Source organism: Procambarus clarkii, unplaced genomic scaffold, assembly GCF_040958095.1.
Source record: "Procambarus clarkii isolate CNS0578487 unplaced genomic scaffold, FALCON_Pclarkii_2.0 HiC_scaffold_1096, whole genome shotgun sequence".
Classification (NCBI taxonomy): domain Eukaryota; kingdom Metazoa; phylum Arthropoda; class Malacostraca; order Decapoda; family Cambaridae; genus Procambarus; species Procambarus clarkii.
Window position 1 is genome coordinate 25,140 of NW_027190128.1, and position 18,065 is coordinate 43,204.

The 18,065-nt window shown below is 37.7% G+C and overlaps 1 protein-coding gene across 1 annotated transcript; it reads right to left on the reverse strand.

Annotated features, from left to right (window-relative positions):
• Nucleotides 1–6,349: 6,349 nt before the first annotated feature.
• On the reverse strand, nucleotides 6,350–11,508 carry LOC138362025 (uncharacterized). The gene is made up of 10 exons (XM_069320965.1): nucleotides 10,905–11,508; nucleotides 10,456–10,560; nucleotides 10,071–10,300; nucleotides 9,687–9,865; nucleotides 9,238–9,355; nucleotides 8,911–9,002; nucleotides 7,860–8,067; nucleotides 7,556–7,726; nucleotides 7,093–7,275; nucleotides 6,350–6,840 (listed from the first exon to the last, which is right to left on the reverse strand). The coding sequence occupies exons 5-9, from the start codon at nucleotides 9,317–9,319 to the stop codon at nucleotides 7,133–7,135; spliced, it is 696 nt and encodes a 231-aa protein (XP_069177066.1). The 5' UTR covers nucleotides 9,320–9,355; nucleotides 9,687–9,865; nucleotides 10,071–10,300; nucleotides 10,456–10,560; nucleotides 10,905–11,508; the 3' UTR covers nucleotides 6,350–6,840; nucleotides 7,093–7,132.
• Between the last annotated feature and the right edge of the window lie 6,557 nt (nucleotides 11,509–18,065).

Below are 18,065 nucleotides of genomic sequence, written 5' to 3' on the forward strand. Positions count from 1 at the left end.
CCCCCACCTCTCATTAATCTAATGGCAGAAGCATCATTTATCTCTGCAATTCTATCCCCAATACTCTGCAGATTCAACTCCATCCTGATTTTCTCAATCATAGCATTTCTTGGGCATCCTAAGATAATTCTCATGGCTTCATTTTGTACCTGTGGGAGGTTGGTGCTGGGGTTACTGTGGGAGGTGTACTGTGTGAGGTTGGTGTTGGGGTTACCTGTAGGAGGTGTACTGTGGGAGGTTGGTGCTGGGGTTACCTGTGGGAGGTGTACTGTGGGAGGTTGGTGTTGTGTACTGTGGGAGGTTGGTGCTGGGGTTACCTGTGGGATGTGTACTGTGGGAGGTTGGTGTTGTGTACTGTGGGAGGTTGGTGCTGGGGTTACCTGTGGGAGGTGTACTGTGGGAGGTTGGTGTTGTGTACTGTGGGAGGTTGGTGTTGGGGTTACCTGTGGGAGGTGTACTGTGGGAGGTTGGTGCTGGGGTTACCTGTGGGATGTGTACTGTGGGAGGTTGGTGTTGTGTACTGTGGGAGGTTGGTGTTGGGGTTACTGTGGGAGGTTGGTGCTGGGGTTACTGTGGGAGGTGTACTGTGTGAGGTTGGTGTTGGGGTTACCTGTAGGAGGTGTACTGTGGGAGGTTGGTGTTGTGTACTGTGGGAGGTTGGTGTTGGGGTTACCTGTGGGAGGTGTACTGTGGGAGGTTGGTGCTGGGGTTACCTGTGGGATGTGTACTGTGGGAGGTTGGTGTTGTGTACTGTGGGAGGTTGGTGTTGGGGTTACTGTGGGAGGTTGGTGCTGGGGTTACCTGTGGGAGGTGTACTGTGGGAGGTTGGTGTTGGGGTTACCTGTGGGAGGTTGGTGTTGTGTACTGTGGGAGGTTGGTGTTGTGTACTGTGGGAGGTTGGTGCTGGGGTTACCTGTGGGATGTGTACTGTGGGAGGTTGGTGTTGTGTACTGTGGGAGGTTGGTGCTGGGGTTACCTGTGGGAGGTGTACTGTGGGAGGTTGGTGTTGTGTACTGTAGGAGGTTGGTGTTAGGGTATTCACCTAGTATATCTTGTTTCTGGGTGTACTAACCTAGTATATGTTGCGTGTGTGTGTGTATACTCACCTAGTCTCACCTAGAATATCTTGTGTGTAAGTTCTCAACTAGTACTCACCTAGTATACCTTGTATGTGTGTATTCACCTAGTATATCTTGTTTCTGGGTGTACTAACCTAGTATATGTTGCGTGTGTGTGTGTATACTCACCTAGTCTCACCTAGAATATCTTGTGTGTAAGTTCTCAACTAGTACTCACCTAGTATACCTTGTATGTGTGTATTCACCTAGTATATCTTGTTTCTGGGTGTACTAACCTAGTATATGTTGCGTGTGTGTGTGTATACTCACCTAGTCTCACCTAGAATATCTTGTGTGTAAGTTCTCAACTAGTACTCACCTAGTATACCTTGTATGTGTGTATTCACCTAGTATATCTTGTTTCTGGGTGTACTAACTTAGTATATGTTGCGTGTGTGTGTATACTCACCTAGTCTCACCTAGAATATCTTGTGTGTAAGTACTCAACTAGTACTCACCTAGTATACCTTGTCAGACCTTGCCTATACCCTATACAGACCTAGTGTGTGTGTACGATCATATGTGGCATTCTTCCAAGAAAAGGAGTTAGAAATGAAACGGTATAATCAGATCCTTTTATACAACACATTGAGAAAGAATAAAGGTTAAGTGTGGTATCAGTAAGATTTACACACTAGTCCACACTTGCGTGGTGTACAATGTAAGTGGAGGCAGAGTTGGAGGGAGGGAAATGTAGTTGGTGGACCTGTGGTCAGGGTGGCTCCAGAGGTAGGGTGTCAAATTTCAGTGTTTATGGCAGGGTAAGGGAATGGTCGTCGTTGGTCTTGTGATTCAATATTTTCTTGTTGTCGCTAAGTTACACTTTTTCAGGTCTATATAGTACAATGGCCAGTCCTCATGTACCTAGTAATTATGTACCTTAAATTATGTACGTAAATTATGTAATTATGTTCATGTACCTAGTAGCTAGTAGTTATAGTGTCAGTTGGGGGTTAATGGGCCAGGCCGAGTGTGCCTTTGCCCCACAAATATCACCCTTATTGCTGACTAGTTGGTATAACGGCTTTTCCCAAACCTCTCTCTCGCCAGAATTATACTGACATGTGAATATCTTTGGCAGTTGATGAATCCTAAATATAAATAATAAATAAATAAATGTTTATTTAGGTAAGGTACATCCATACAAGAAATTTTTACAAAGATTGGTGGACTTATAGATAGATTCATACATTGCATAACTGCATGGCATAACTGGCAATCCCCTCATAGTGTTCAAGTGAGAACTGGATAAGCACCTCCAAAGGATACCCAAGTATGCCAAGTATGCTGCCCTGAGGAACACCAATGTTGATGGGTAGGGTGGGAGAAATTGAATTATTCACAGAAACATACTGGAGCCTGTCAGTGAGGTACGTAGGATTTGAGGTATTGCAGGGAATACAAGACACTGATCACTGGTCTCCCATTTGGTCCTCATTGCTTTATCTTACTATTATTGAATGTCAATAACCGTATTATGCAATTTCAATTTCTTCTATTGCTTTCTTTATTATGCACCCCATACCCATCCCGTGGGCCGTGGTGTAAAGGATTACAGAGGCACATAATCGGTTCAGGACCGGAACCCTCTAGTTCGTTTAGCTAAGCAAATAACAATGTTTGACGCTAGTTACAAAATTATTAATGTTGTATACACATGTACACACACACTCATACATACATACATATATATATATATATATATATATATATATATATATATATATATATATATATATATATATATATATATATATATATATATATATATATATAATTATACCAGTATAATCTAATAATATATACTGGTCTAATAAAATAATTATACCAGTTAATACTCTCACTCGTTGTGTTAGGATATGTTAGCTTGATAAAACTGACTGTTCATTGTTGAGAAATGTGTTAACAAACAATATATCTGACTTATCAAGACTGTAGCTTGCTTAGCAAGGAACTTTTTTTAAATTTGGGTTCAGTTTAACTACCGCTCAAGGGATGAGTAATTGGGGCATAATAAAGGAACTAAGCTGATAAAATGAAAGATGGGGGATCAGCCATTACACGTGTTAATGACTCTTGTATAGTTGTGTAGTTAAGGACATCAGGGTAAAGGGGTAATGGGCATTGTGGTTGATTGTTCTACCTGGGAATCCTCCACTGTTTTATATCTTATGTATGTATGTATGTACTAACCTAGTTGTGGTTGCAAGGGTTGAACTTTGGCTCTTTGGTCCCGCCACTTGAATACATACACTTGAATACATACACTTTCCATACACTTGAAACTGTGTATGGAATCAGCCTCCACCACCTGTGTCCCCTTGTGCGTGTACCACATGTGTTAAATAAATGTATGTATGTATGTATGTATGTACGTATGTATGTATGTATGTATGTATGTATGTATGTATGTATGTATGTATGTATGTATGTATGTATGTATGTATGTAAGGAGAGAGAGAGAGAGAGAGAGAGAGAGAGAGAGAGAGAGAGAGAGAGAGAGAGAGAGAGAGAGAGAGAGAGAGAGAGAGAGAGAGAGAGAGAGAGAGAGAGAGAGAGAGAGAGAGAGAGAGAGAGAGAAAGAGAGAGAGAGAGAGAGAGAGAGAGAGAGAGAGAGAGAGAGAGAGAGAGAGAGAGAGAGAGAGAGAGAGAGAGAGAGAGAGAGAGAGAGAGAGAGAAAGAGATGAAGATCGAGACAGAGAAATAGATATAGACAGAGTCAGGGAGAGAATGTTAGACACAGAGACGTATAGATAAGGATATGCAAAGTCAGTGAGAGAATGACAGAGATAGAGCGAGGAAAGAGACAGAGAGATAGGCTGACACAGAGAATGTCAGAAACGAGGAGAGGCAGAGACAGAGGGACAGGGACAGACGGACAGGGCCAGAGGAGGGACGGGGGAACAGAGGGGGAGCAGTGGGACAGGGAGGGAGACAGGGACAGAGAGGGGGACATGGACAGAGACAGAGACAGAGGGACAGGGTCAGAGAGGGGGACCGGGGGACAGAGGGAGGAGAGGGGGGCAGGAGACCAAGAGAGAGGGGACAGAGGAGAGACAGGGACAAGGGGACAGAGATGGATAGGGGGACTGGAGGAAAGGGAGGGGGACAGATGATGGACAGCGGACAGAAAGAGTGGGCAGGGGGACAGAGAGGTACAGGGGACAGAGAGATGGACAGGGGGACATAGAGGAACAGGGGGACAGAGAGTGACAGGGGGACAGAGAGAGGAACAGGAGGACAGAGAAGAACAGGGGGACAGAGAGAGACAGGGGGGACAGAGACAGGGACAATGGGATAGAGAGGGACAGGGGGACAGAGAGATGGAAAGGGGGGACAGGGGAACAGAGAGGGGGAAAGGGATCTGGGACAGAGGACAGAAAATGTGGGCAAGGGGACAAAGTGAGGGACAGGGGACAAAGATGGACAGGGGGACAAAGATGGACAAGGGGGACAGGAGGAAAGGGGGGAGATGTATGAGGGGAAATGTTTGCGGAAGATGGAGAAGGGGTATTTAGAACGGTAAGTTAGAGAGGGGGCAACTAAGGCCCATCATTGAAAAACAAATGAGCATCATTGCAATAGCAGGAGCCACGCACATCTTTAGCCTGCGTTGTTGAGACATTGTCAATTAAGCGGTGTCCAATAGCAGTATCTTCGGTATTTAAGCGTTACCTTAAAAAATACTGGAAATATTGAAAGCTATTAATCCAGATATTAATCCCCTTGTGCAACGCACACAAGAGGCAACAGCTTCTAGCTCTACAAGCCGCAATATAAAATAGAGAATAGGCGATTGTTTTCACTCACAGTGTAATAAACCCACGGACCCACCCACCCGCTGAAGCCGTAAATGCCAAGACATTACTTCCGTTTAAAATTAAGCCGGAATAATCCTCAGGTATGTGGAGGATGTGGGAGGCCTTTGATCAACCACCGACTTCCTGCCCCGTCGACGGGGCCATCAGCCCTCAGTGTGCCCTCAGCCAAAATAATGTGAAACATGTATGTGGGTGTATTAAATATTTTAATTTATTATTTCCAAGATTTAGCTGTTAGCTCTTGGACCCCGCCTTTCTAAGCGTCGGTTGTCTAATGTACCGACTCTCGGCCTCTTTTCCTCCATCATATCTAAACAACATATATTTTTATCTAACACACTCACACATCCCCAAGATGCAGCCTTTAGCAGCTTCCTGACTTTCAGGTTCCTATTTACTGCAAGGTGAATAGAGGCATTAGTGTGTGTATGTTTGTGTCTGTGTGTGTGTGTGTATACGTGTGTGTGTGTGTGTGTATACTCACCTAGTTGTGGTTGCGGGGGGTTGAGCTCTGGCTCTTTGGTCCCACCTCTCAACTGGCAATCAACTGATGTACAGATTCCTGAGCCTACTGGGCTCTATCATATCTGCATTTGAAACTGTGTATGGAGTCAGCCTCCACCACATCACTGCCTAATGCATTCCATCTATTAACTACTCTGACACTGAAAAAGTTCTTTCTAACATCCTAGTGGTTCATTTGGGTACTAAGTTTCCACCTGTGTCCCCTTGTTCGCCTACCACCCGTGTTAAACAGTTTATCTTTATGTACCCTATCAATTGCATTTCTCGCAGCCTGTCCTCGTAACTCATGCCTCTTAGTCCTGGGACTAGCCTATTTGCATACCACTAAACTTTTTCAAGCTTCGTCTTGTGCTTTTTTTTTTTTTTTTTTTTTTTTTGAGATATATACAAGAGTTGTTATATTCTTGTACAGCCTAGTACTAAGTATATGGTGTTTGGCTAGATAAGAGTAAAACTGCTTGTAGATTAGTTTTTCAAAAAATGTTGACAAGTTAGGCAGGATTGATATTGGTCTGTAATTGTTAACATCTGTGAGATCACCACATTTGTGTACAGGGGTAACTCGCTTTTTTTAGGATAACTGGAAAGGTTTGGAGTTCAAGTGACCTGTTGAAGAGCATGAGAATTCTTTGGAGACAATTCCTAACCTATACTTCTTCTCAAGGTCATGTTTTTTATTAATGGGTTTAAGTATTCCCTTTGTAAGCAAGGGATTGTTAAGCCTTTTGGTTATGCTTACAAAAAAGTCACAGGACAGACATTATCAGCAGCAGTTATAAAATTGTCAATAGCAGTTTCATTGTGCAGCCTAAAACTTAACTCCCTTGACTCTAGAGGTATATATATTAGGTTTAGGTTAGGTTTTTTTAATTAAACCAGCCAGGATGAGTGAAGCCATGAAGGGCGTTTTTATTAATTAAAACACCCAAATGTTGGGTGCTTCAGGTGTTGTTCCTCTTGGATGATCTTGTACCTCTCTGTCTCACACCTGTAAGAATGAGTGATATGGTTAAGGGGGAAACAAAGTGCAGGCAAGGCAATGGAGGCCAGTAGTAATCTTAGGGCTAGGATAATTAGAAATTAGAGAAATTAAGTAAGAGAAATTAGCAAGAGAAATCAGGTAAAATTTATTATACTTAACTTTTGTATCATGAGTTTAGTAGTAAATCTTCATCTTCATCATCATCATCTTCACTGTCACAAAGCTCCAGGTAGGGCTCGGAAACATCAACATCCTCTTCCTGGTATCCAAATAAACGCTTTGCATCACTCAGCTTGTCAGAACACATCTTTTGCCCTTGCTTCAAATGAGCCAAGATTCCACTCTTATTTTTGGTTGATAGGTGCTTCTCTTCAATAGTGTACTTGTTAGGATCCTGTAATATATAGACTATTTAATGGGGTTTAAGACATTTACAAATTTCCCTGAAAATACTAAAGAAATTAGAATAAATAAATAAAGTTTTCGGTAAAAGTTCAAATATATGTAAAACACACCAGTACAGTATATGAAAACCATGGAATTGTCTACCTGTCAAAGTTGTAAATAGCAAGACAAGTATAAAATTCTGCTGGATAAATGTTTATGAAGAACTGAATTGCAACACACATTTAGGCTGTTAGCTTACCTTGCTTAGATATGAAGGAAAAATTCCACATAACAACTCTTCAGTATGTTCGGTTAAAATCTCTCTTATTCTTGTAATATGCGAGATAATGCAGCATTTCTTGAACAGTGTGTTGTTGCTCTTCTCTGGATCTCTTCTGAAGCTCCACATCTTCTACTGCCTTCTTTTTTTGAGCAAGGGACACTAATAAAAGAGGAAATTTATATTTACTGCAAGTAAACTACAACTCAATTTAATGTAATTACAGTTTAGGTACTTGCATTATACATACTATACATAGTTTATTGTGCAGTATCAACCTGATAAAAACCTACGGATTATGATACTGCACCTATTTTACAAACAGTAGTGATGATATTTTACTTCAAAAATAAGTAAAGCTTATCCATTATGCATGCTAAATGTTAGTTATCTTGATAAGGCCGAATTGTAACCCCTGATAAAATGAGATGTAGTTACATACCATTTTGGCTATGATGAGGCAATAAATTGTGCCATGGCAGGATACCTTCTATTGCATCCTTTTCACTGAGAATTTCAGAGTTTTCACTATTGTAGATTTTTATGAAGCCTTGAAGCTTTTTCCTATCACACTCATTTCTGTGCCGGAGGGAAGAGCGCATTTTACTGGATGCTGCAAATAAAGTTTTTTGGCTGAAAGTTTTAAAGTTGTTAAAAAAATTTCCTCATCATTTACCTACATAGAAATTATAGACAAGAGCTAAATAGAAATTGCTTCAGAGTTAACAAAGAAATAGTAAGCCTACCTGCATCAGTGGCAATCAGATTTTTGCGATGCCTGATAGAGTCTGCAACTGCCTCGATAGAATATTTTATGTTCTTCGAGGTTGTTCCAGTGTTTAACTCTAACTCCTTACAAATCATTTGTAGGTCAGATCGCCATTCTTGAATCAATGACTTTTGAACATCAAGTTTGTCGATCTCATTTGAAACTGTTATTTCCGTCTCTCTGGCCTATTTGAAAATATAATAAATTTAATGAACAAATCACATTAACCATGATGAGTGGTTCGAACCTATGGGCTTGGCATTCCCAGATGCTTGCTGTAGTTGAATGCGCCACAACATGGTCAAAAGAATTGCAACCTAGGGTACTAATGAACCCACAATTCAATTTTTTTTAATTATGCACCCCCATACCCATTCCATGGGCGGTTGTGCATGCAGTTTCCCATGTACTTGGTCTGTGTCCTCCAGTAGTTTTACCTCTGATGGCCCTTTCAATACACATAGAATTCATATTATTGTGATATATCAATACATGGAGAAAGACATTGAAATGGGGGCATCAAAGGCAGAACTACTGAATGACAGAGACCGAGTTCATGGGGGAATTGTGTGAAACCTGGTTTGGCTTCAGTGGAAGCCTTGGGATCCTTGTGGGTGCAGTAGTACTCCAAGTTGCAATTCATCTGACCATGTCGTGGCGTAGTGAACTAGAGCATGCATCTGAGAGCACTCAGTGCATGGGGTTCAAACCCTCATCACAGTTCCCGTGATATATCACGATACTGTGATTTCTCTGTGAACACATTTGATATATCTCGGAATCATACATTTAGGTTAATTAAATACTATATACTTTATACAAATTAACCTTATTGATATATTGAAAAAGTTCAAGCAGTTAATTCAAGGAAATGGTCGCTAATTTATAATGGAAAATATATGTAGTACATGATCTGAACACATAACTAACCTATAAATGCATTATAATACCTTTCACATATAAATGCATTATAATAAGTTTCAAAATAAATACAAATAAATAAAATAAATATATATTATTTTTAGTACCTTTCTGAGTCGAGTAACTAATGCACGAGCCAGTCCATCAATTTTTCGATGGTTCCAAAAGACTGCACCCTCTGTGAGTTCTTCTGTTCTTTCTGAGAAAAATATTTATAGCAATGAACATCTTGAAGAGCATAGATTAATAACAGTTTCATAACATACCTTTACTCACCAAGACCAACTCAAGTTTGACCAATATGTTTTCATTCTTTTATTGATTATTTGAGGGAGTTGATACTTATTGAATACTGAATACAAATCGCATTATACTGATTACAGGGCAGGTAAAATAATAAAAAACTTGATCAGATGAACCATATAAACAAATACCAGCTTTCAGCATGTTTTTAGTTGTAGAGTTGTATCGTGAGAGGTATGCAAACACTTGCTCTGCCTCTTCCCCTAAAGTCATGCCACTTCCTTCTTGCCACCGCCCTCCATATAATACCTTTAACATAAAAGTATACAGTAAAAAAAAATTCAAATTATTGTACAAAAATTAAAAGCCTATGAAGAATTCTGATGCACTGCTAAATTTTACATAAAACAAAAATTTACATGGTGTTAGATAAATAAAATGATGATATGGATGCAATTGAAAGGCAAACTATAAAGACATACTCAGTTAAAAAATATGTCATATGACAATGTATATTTATATGTGCATACTTTATTTATAAGAACATTAATTTGAAGACAATATAATTCATTATAATATAGTGTGTGTAGAGAACAAAAGAATACTATACATTAAGTATCTGTAAAGCACATTTTATTACCTCCCAACTTTGTTGTAACGATACAGCTTCTTGTTGCCATCAATATGTACTGCTAAAGGGGTTTTATCACAAGCAGGACACTCATTGTCAGCTTCTCCTCTAATTTTTCTCAGCTCATATTGCTGGAATCGCCATTCGAAGAACACTCTCTTCGAAGTTATATAATTAATGGGTCCAATCTAGGAATATAATTTTTTAGATGGTGACATTTAAAATGCATATTATGACATAAGATAAATAAACAAAAAAAACATTCCATTTTGTGTTTGAACAAAATTAAAAACTAATTATTAATAAATGAATATACATTACTACAAAATTTTGATAATTTTTGTATTGAAATATAAAACTGAAAATATTAAGAATAACGGTATCAAAACATACACGCCCACGAGAAGCACCAAAGGATTCCAGTGCAGTGACTAATGCCCGAAATGATGTTCCAGGACAATTTCTTTTTATATGGTGCCATGATTCAAGCAGACTGGTGCTGTAGAATGTGCTGCTCTTTCCTAATGATGAATAGAAACCAGACTTGTGCATGGTCTTGCCTAGTTGTTGATGCTCATATCCACAGTGGCATGTATAGATTGGAGTATAGAGGTCATACCTTCCTGTAGTTTAAAATACAGTGCATTGAGTGGTGTGGCGACTTGCTAAAATAGTGATGTAAAAATTAACATTTATAGCAACAAAAATTTCAAAATGTATTGTGATTCAGGAATATCCGGTAATGGAAATAAAAGGGTAAATTTTAAAGTTTATTTACCCATTATAGTGATGAAGATGCAGAGATTGCTGGAGCTTGAAATTTTAAACTTGCAATCTGTGCAGTTGGGGCAAGAATTTGGTGGTTGGGCTGGTACAACAGGTTCTGGTAACAAAGAAAAGGAAGACAGTTTGACAAAATGAGTTTTATGGAAAAGAATTTCAGACTGAATATTTCATTGTTTCTTGATTGTACAAAATATTGACATTATTCTCCAGATAATGACTGAGAAATTCACAGAAAAGAAACAATCAGACGATTAAATCAATCTATAAAACCAAGTGTCAGGTTTAAACTTTAAGACTTCTCCAAATGTTGTAATGACTGAAATGAAACATTTATTCATTTTATTTTGTTATACCAAGATAATCGTAGCTCTAGACTGGGATTGGGAAGTAGAAGTAATCTCGGAACAAAGTACGGATTTTATACAGGTATCGTATACTTACTCCAGTGAAAGATATTTCCTTCAGGGCACACAGTTTGTGTCGGGTCTAATGGCTCATAAAAGCCATTTTTCCAATATAATCTGTGGTGGAAAGGCATGAGAAAATGTTGCATTTGGTCACAAATGTGACACAAAAATGCAAAACAGTCTTCACATTTGATGCTTGCCTCACAATTTGTACATTGTACACAAACTTTACCTGATGAAAAAAGGGGTAATTATTTATACTAATTTTAAATACTGTATACCTAACATTTTAAACAATCTGAAGTCTAAATGTATTAATAGAGTGTCATTAATATGCATATGATGCTTATTATACAGTATAACCTTAATGAACACAGCAATATTTAATTTACCTTTATCTGGAACACCCAACTCAGACAATGTCCAATCGAACAGCATTGCCCTGCTTTCTCCCCAATTAATCTCTGCATTTTTTCTTCTTTTTTGCCAGTCAGAAACACTTGGCTGAGAATCTTTAATTTGTTCAAGTTCTGCAGCAAGTACTTTGAAATATGGGATTACAAATTAGTAAGAAAAATTTGTAAGTGAAAGGAATGATTAGTATAATATGTTAAACAAAATTTCATAGGCATTAAGCACAATTTTGGTACATAATATTTATGACGTGTGTCCATTAAATAAACCCTCATTTAAATACCAACAAATGATGTTGGGACATACCAACATCAAATGATTCCAAAGTTTCTTCACCAGCTGCCAAATAACTTTGAGTGTACGTTCTGCCACTAGTAGAATAGCCCGCATTTTGAATGTGTGGTGGTGAAAGTATAGCAGGCAGAATGTCTGGGTGGCACATTTGAAGATTTAAGCATGGTACATAATTGCAAATTGTATACAAGTATTAATATTTTCAGACAAATCTCAAGATATTACTATAACTAACTTTATGCTACCAAGTTGTTCAGTGTTATAGTAATTTAATCTCCATAATTGTCTAGCATACACTTAAAAATAGGCAACAAATATTATTGGAAAGTACACAAATAACAGCTGTAGAAATATTGTTAAGAAAATAATAGAAGATTACCATCAGATTGGGGTGCAGCTGGTCTTTGTTTTGAATTAATGTGTGATACATCCTGTATGTTATCTTTTTTCTGTTTCTTGTTTGTCACCTTTATTGAGTTTGGTTCCTCCACGTTTAAGAGTCTCTTCAAGTACTCATTTCTTTGTATCATTGCAGAACGTGCTTTCTGGTACTCACGTTCAAGATGTTCTCTAGTCATCACTGCTATTCTCCGGTGAAATTCTGAAGAGAAAATAATACTGTTCGAAGGAAAAGTACAAGAACAAAACAAGAAAATTATGCTTATGCAAAATTATGCTACAATGTACCTATTAATAATCTTAAAATTTGCTACAAATTTCCTACTTATAATTATGTGTTAAATTATGGACTTTCCCATAATGATATGCATGTTAGTGGCATTACCTATACTGCCTACCTGGAGCCCCCTAGAGAGATAGTGACACAAGTTAAGGTAATCCCTTTAGTAAGGTGCTGGGTCAACATAAATAAGCTATAACTAATAAGGACACAAATCAATATGTTCATTTAACAGTGGTATTAACATTTATATAAATATAGCTAAGAATAAGTTTTTACAAGTGTAACAAAGTGAAAGAAATGTATGAAAATTTTGATGATATATTAAAATGCTCATTGATTGAACTTGTCTTCCTATATATAAAGTATAAAAATAGTAAACACAGTACCATTATTGTTGTCTGTAGTTATTTTTGGAACATCTGGTATGTACAGCATACTGTCAAAATCCGATGATCTATCTGAAAAATTGATTGGTAGCGTAAATATTTGAATTCATTGCATAGCCTTTTATACAAACAAAAAAGAAAAATTGTACAGAAAAGCTAACACAACATTATAACACCTTTCTGTGGTACTTTCTATGGTACAAAAGAAAACAAACCTTAATTATAAAGGAAAATAAACTGACAGAAGAACTATGAATACTGCTGAAAATACTTTCCACAAAATATCTGAACCAAGGGATAGTACCCCGAGATTTGAAATATGAAAATTTCACCCTTACAGTATTTAAAAAAAAAGCAGAAAGAGTTAAGCACAAAACTAATGTCCAATCAGCTAGGTATAACACATCTGCAAGCTCATGGCGAAAATCCTAAGGGAGGGAATCATTTACCATCTTTCAGTGAACAATCTTATTCAATCGACACACCATGGTCTTCTTAAAAACAGATGCTACCTTATAAACCTCCTCACTTTTGGGACATGGTAACATGGTACTCAGATAAAGGGTTTCCGGTGGATGTAGTATACATGGATTATGCTAAAGACTTTAATAAGGTACCACATGGAAGACTAGCAAGGAAATTACAGGTTCATGAAAAAAATTGTAAAGTGCACAAAACAATAGTTAAAACAAAGAGAGCAAAAGGTCATACTAAATGGGAATGAATATGAAGAAATGTGTTAAGTTGAGTACCTCAGGGGTCCATTTTTAAGTCTAAAATATTTTTCATATATTGAACATCTATGATATAGAAAAGAATATAATCTAATCAACCACATCCTCATATTTGCAAATGCCTGGCATTTCACGAGCACTTTGTCCGGGGTTTATATTCTAGCCGGGGAGGATTTACTGGGTTAGGCTAACCTAACCTAACTTAACCAAACCAAACCAAGTATCTCAAGTTACAAATATCTCTGGGAATTCATATTATCTGCTGTTGTAGAATTGACAAAATGGACAGTGTCAACAAAATTATTCCCACATACTCCGTCACTATGTGATGGAGTACACATAGAATAGGGACTGAATTGTCCCTGACAGGGACAATTCTGTAACAAATGTTCTAGCATAAAACTTTGTACAGTTTAGTAATTCCTTACCATTTGATGTACTAGGTAGATCCATGTTTGGTGAAGTTTTATAGCTGGAGCTGGAAGATCCTGTCGAGATGACTTCTTCAAAGAGAATAGCTTCAACACATTGTGTCTTGAGTCTTCCAGTACTTGGCCTACAGTTACCAGATCTGATTTACAGAAACTAGTGAACTATGGAGATAAGATTGTTAATAATATACTTTTTTTGAGATTCATATGACTTGCAGCTTAAAAACCAATCTTATTTTAAAATAGTACACTAAAGTACATAGCAAATTGCGAAATTCGTAGTTTTTTAACTACTTTAAAGCTAAATTCTCAAGCTTTGAAAATAAGCACAATTTGCTATTTTAAGCGGAATCTGGCAACTCTGATTTAGCATGTAAACATTGACTTGCATTCACAATGTAGTTATTTATTTTTCAACAATTTAAAACGAGTTATGAAAATACACACATTGGTACATTATTGCAAAGGCACTATACTATATATATATATATATATATATATATATATATATATATATATATATATATAAATTGTTGCAAGTCGAGCAACAAATATTTTACATTGAACAACAAATGAGATTGGAAAAGCAGTATTGCCAAAATAGACCCCAGACACACCCTGTGGGTAGTAATGGACCCCCATACCGACCCTATGAGGGGTAGTGGACCCCATAATAACACTATGGGCGATAGTGGACACTATACAAACACTATGGGCGGTAGTTGACTTCATAGAGACCCTGTGGGCGGTAAGGGACCCCCTATCGACCCTGTGGGCGGCAGTGGACCCCCTATCGATCCTGTGGGCGGCAGTGGACCCCCTACCGACCCTGTGGGCGGCAGTGGACCCCTACCGAACGTGTGGGCGGCAGTGGACCCCCTACCGACCCTGTGGGCGGCAGTGGACCCCCTATCGATCCTGTGGGCGGTAGTGGACCCCCCCCCATATCGACCCTGTGGGCGGCAGTGGACCCCCTATCGATCCTGTGGGCGGCAGTGGACCCCCTACCGACCCAGTGGGTGGCAGTGGACCCCCTGCCGACCCTGTGGGCGGTAGTGGACCCCTACCGACCCTGTGGACGGTAGTTGACTTCATAGCGACCCTGTGGGCGGTAGTGGACCCCATACCGACCCTGTGGGTGGCGGTGGACCCCATACCGACTCTGTGGGCGGCAGTGAACCCTATATACTAATCCTGTGGGCGATACTGTACCCTATAGTCATCCTGTGGGGGCAATGGATGCCATACATATCCAGTGGGTGTTATTGTACCCCATACTTATTCTGTGGGTGGTTGGAGCCCCATACCCATCCTGTGGGTTATAGTGGACCCCATACTCATCCTGTGGGTGGTATTGGACCCCATACCTATCCTGTGGGTGGTTGTGAGCCCATACCCATCCTGTCGGTGGTAGTGGACGCAATACACATCCAGTGGATGGTATTGGATCCCATACCCTTCCTGTGGGTGGAAGTGATCCCCATACCATTCCTGTGGGTGGATGTGACCCCCATACTCATCCTGCGGGTGTTATTGGACCCCTTACCCACCTAACAGGTGGTAGTGGACCCTATACTAATCCTATAGTTTACATTAATCCACACCATACCATCCTGTTTGCAGTAGTTTACCCTATATACATTCCAACATAACATCGTTTTCTGTTAGCGTTCCTACAAAACATTCTTTAAAGATTTCTAAAGCACAAACTATGGTATATAATATTGATTGGTGAAGCACTTATTCTATGTAATAATTTATTGTGCTTATTATAATTTACTAAGAACAACTAATATTTCTCAAAACAAAACTACGAGCCTTCAATAGGATGTAGCTGATCTGTAATATTATAAGAGCATGGACAATAGTAGGTGAATTTCACAACCCATGTGGGACCTGAAAACTACAATTTTCGTTATAATTGAACCAATCACGACTATTCAGCTATCTACGTTGATGGACGAGTACTGTGAGACGTAAATTGGTACGTGAGGAAGAGTTTGAGCCTTGGTAAAAAAGTTAACTGGGAATATATCACATATGTACTAAATCACATTCCACATATTGACTTTAAGCACTAGTCATATATGTACTGTCTTGTGTGAGAACGGGTTGTTTTATTGCATATATCGACGTTTCAGCCTGATTAGAGCGGTTTTACGTGTACATCTACCATCGTTAATATAAACGGAAAATCAAGAACATTATAGTTAATTCTAATGAAAACACATTGTTTTTTATCATTTGTATTGGAAACAACATTGTCATATGTCTTTTCTTGGATCTAAATAATACGAAACCTCGCTCTATGATTTGAAGTTAAAATCCTCAAATATGGTTATATAGTGACTTTTTTCACGTTTTTCATGTAGTTTGATATTACGTAAATATATTCATTTTTACCAATATTTCGATACTATTTCATGTAGTATCACGATATGTGATTTGGCCTTCAAATCTCAGAATTTCGCATAATATTGCATTTTAAGCAAGTTTTCTTACATTTTGTTTCGTACGAAAAATCATCGAATATAGCAATATTTTGACGTTTATCATCTCCTTTTCCTTCATGTGATTTAAACAAAATATCATCGAATTAGGCAATATTTTGCCGTTTTCCACGTTTTTGTGAATTTTCAGTCCATGGGTTTTAATTCATATATATACGATAAAAATGATGCAAACACATAATTGATTAGATAATAACCTTAAATACATCATTTTCAATCATCTATTTGTTTCTCGTTAAAATACTGAGTAAGATATTGAAAAGGGGAGAAGTTCGGTTTTTATTGCATATATCGACGTTTCAGCCGGATTAGAGCGGTTTTACGTGTACATCTTCCATCGTTAATATAAACGGAAAATCAAGAACATTATAGTTAATTCTAATGAAAACACATTGTTTTTTATCATTTGTATTGGAAACAACATAGTCATATGTCTTTTCTTGGATCTAAATAATACGAAACCTCGCTCTATGATTTGAAGTTAAAATCCTCAAATATGGTTATATAGTGACTTTTTTCACGTTTTTCATGTAGTTTGATATTACGTAAATATATTCATTTTTACCAATATTTCGATACTATTTCATGTAGTATCACGATATGTGATTTGGCCTTCAAATCTCAGAATTTCGCATAATATTGCATTTTAAGCAAGTTTTCTAGCATTTTGTTTCGTACGAAAAATCATCGAATATAGCAATATTTTGACGTTTATCATCTCCTTTTCCTTCATGTGATTTAAACAAAATATCATCGAATTAGGCAATATTTTGCCGTTTTCCACGTTTTTGTGAATTTTCCGTCCATGGGTATTAATTCATATATATATACGATAAAAATGATGCAAACACATAATTGATTAGATAATAACCTTAAATACATCATTTTCAATCATCTATTTGTTTCTCGTTAAAATACTGAGTAAGATATTGAAAAGGGGAGAAGTTTCGGTTTTTATTGCATATATCGACGTTTCAGCCGGATTAGAGCGGTTTTACGTGTACATCTTCCATCGTTAATATAAACGGAAAATCAAGAACATTATAGTTAATTCTAATGAAAACACATTGTTTTTTATCATTTGTATTGGAAACAACATAGTCATATGTCTTTTCTTGGATCTAAATAATACGAAACCTCGCTCTATGATTTGAAGTTAAAATCCTCAAATATGGTTATATAGTGACTTTTTTCACGTTTTTCATGTAGTTTGATATTACGTAAATATATTCATTTTTACCAATATTTCGATACTATTTCATGTAGTATCACGATATGTGATTTGGCCTTCAAATCTCAGAATTTCGCATTATATTGCATTTTAAGCAAGTTTTCTTTCATTTTGTTTCGTACGAAAAATCATCGAATATAGCAATATTTTGACGTTTATCATCTCCTTTTCCTTCATGTGATTTAAACAAAATATCATCGCATTAGGCAATATTTTTCCGTTTTCCACGTTTTTGTGAATTTTCAGTCCATGGGTTTTAATTCATATATATACGATACAAATAATGCAAACACATAATTGATTAGATAATAACCTTAAATACATCATTTTCAATCATCTATTTGTTTCTCGTTAAAATACTGAGTAAGATATTGAAAAGGGGAGAAGTTCGGTTTTTATTGCATATATCGACGTTTCAGCCGGATTAGAGCGGTTTTACGTGTACATCTTCCATCGTTAATATAAACGGAAAATCAAGAACATTATAGTTAATTCTAATGAAAACACATTGTT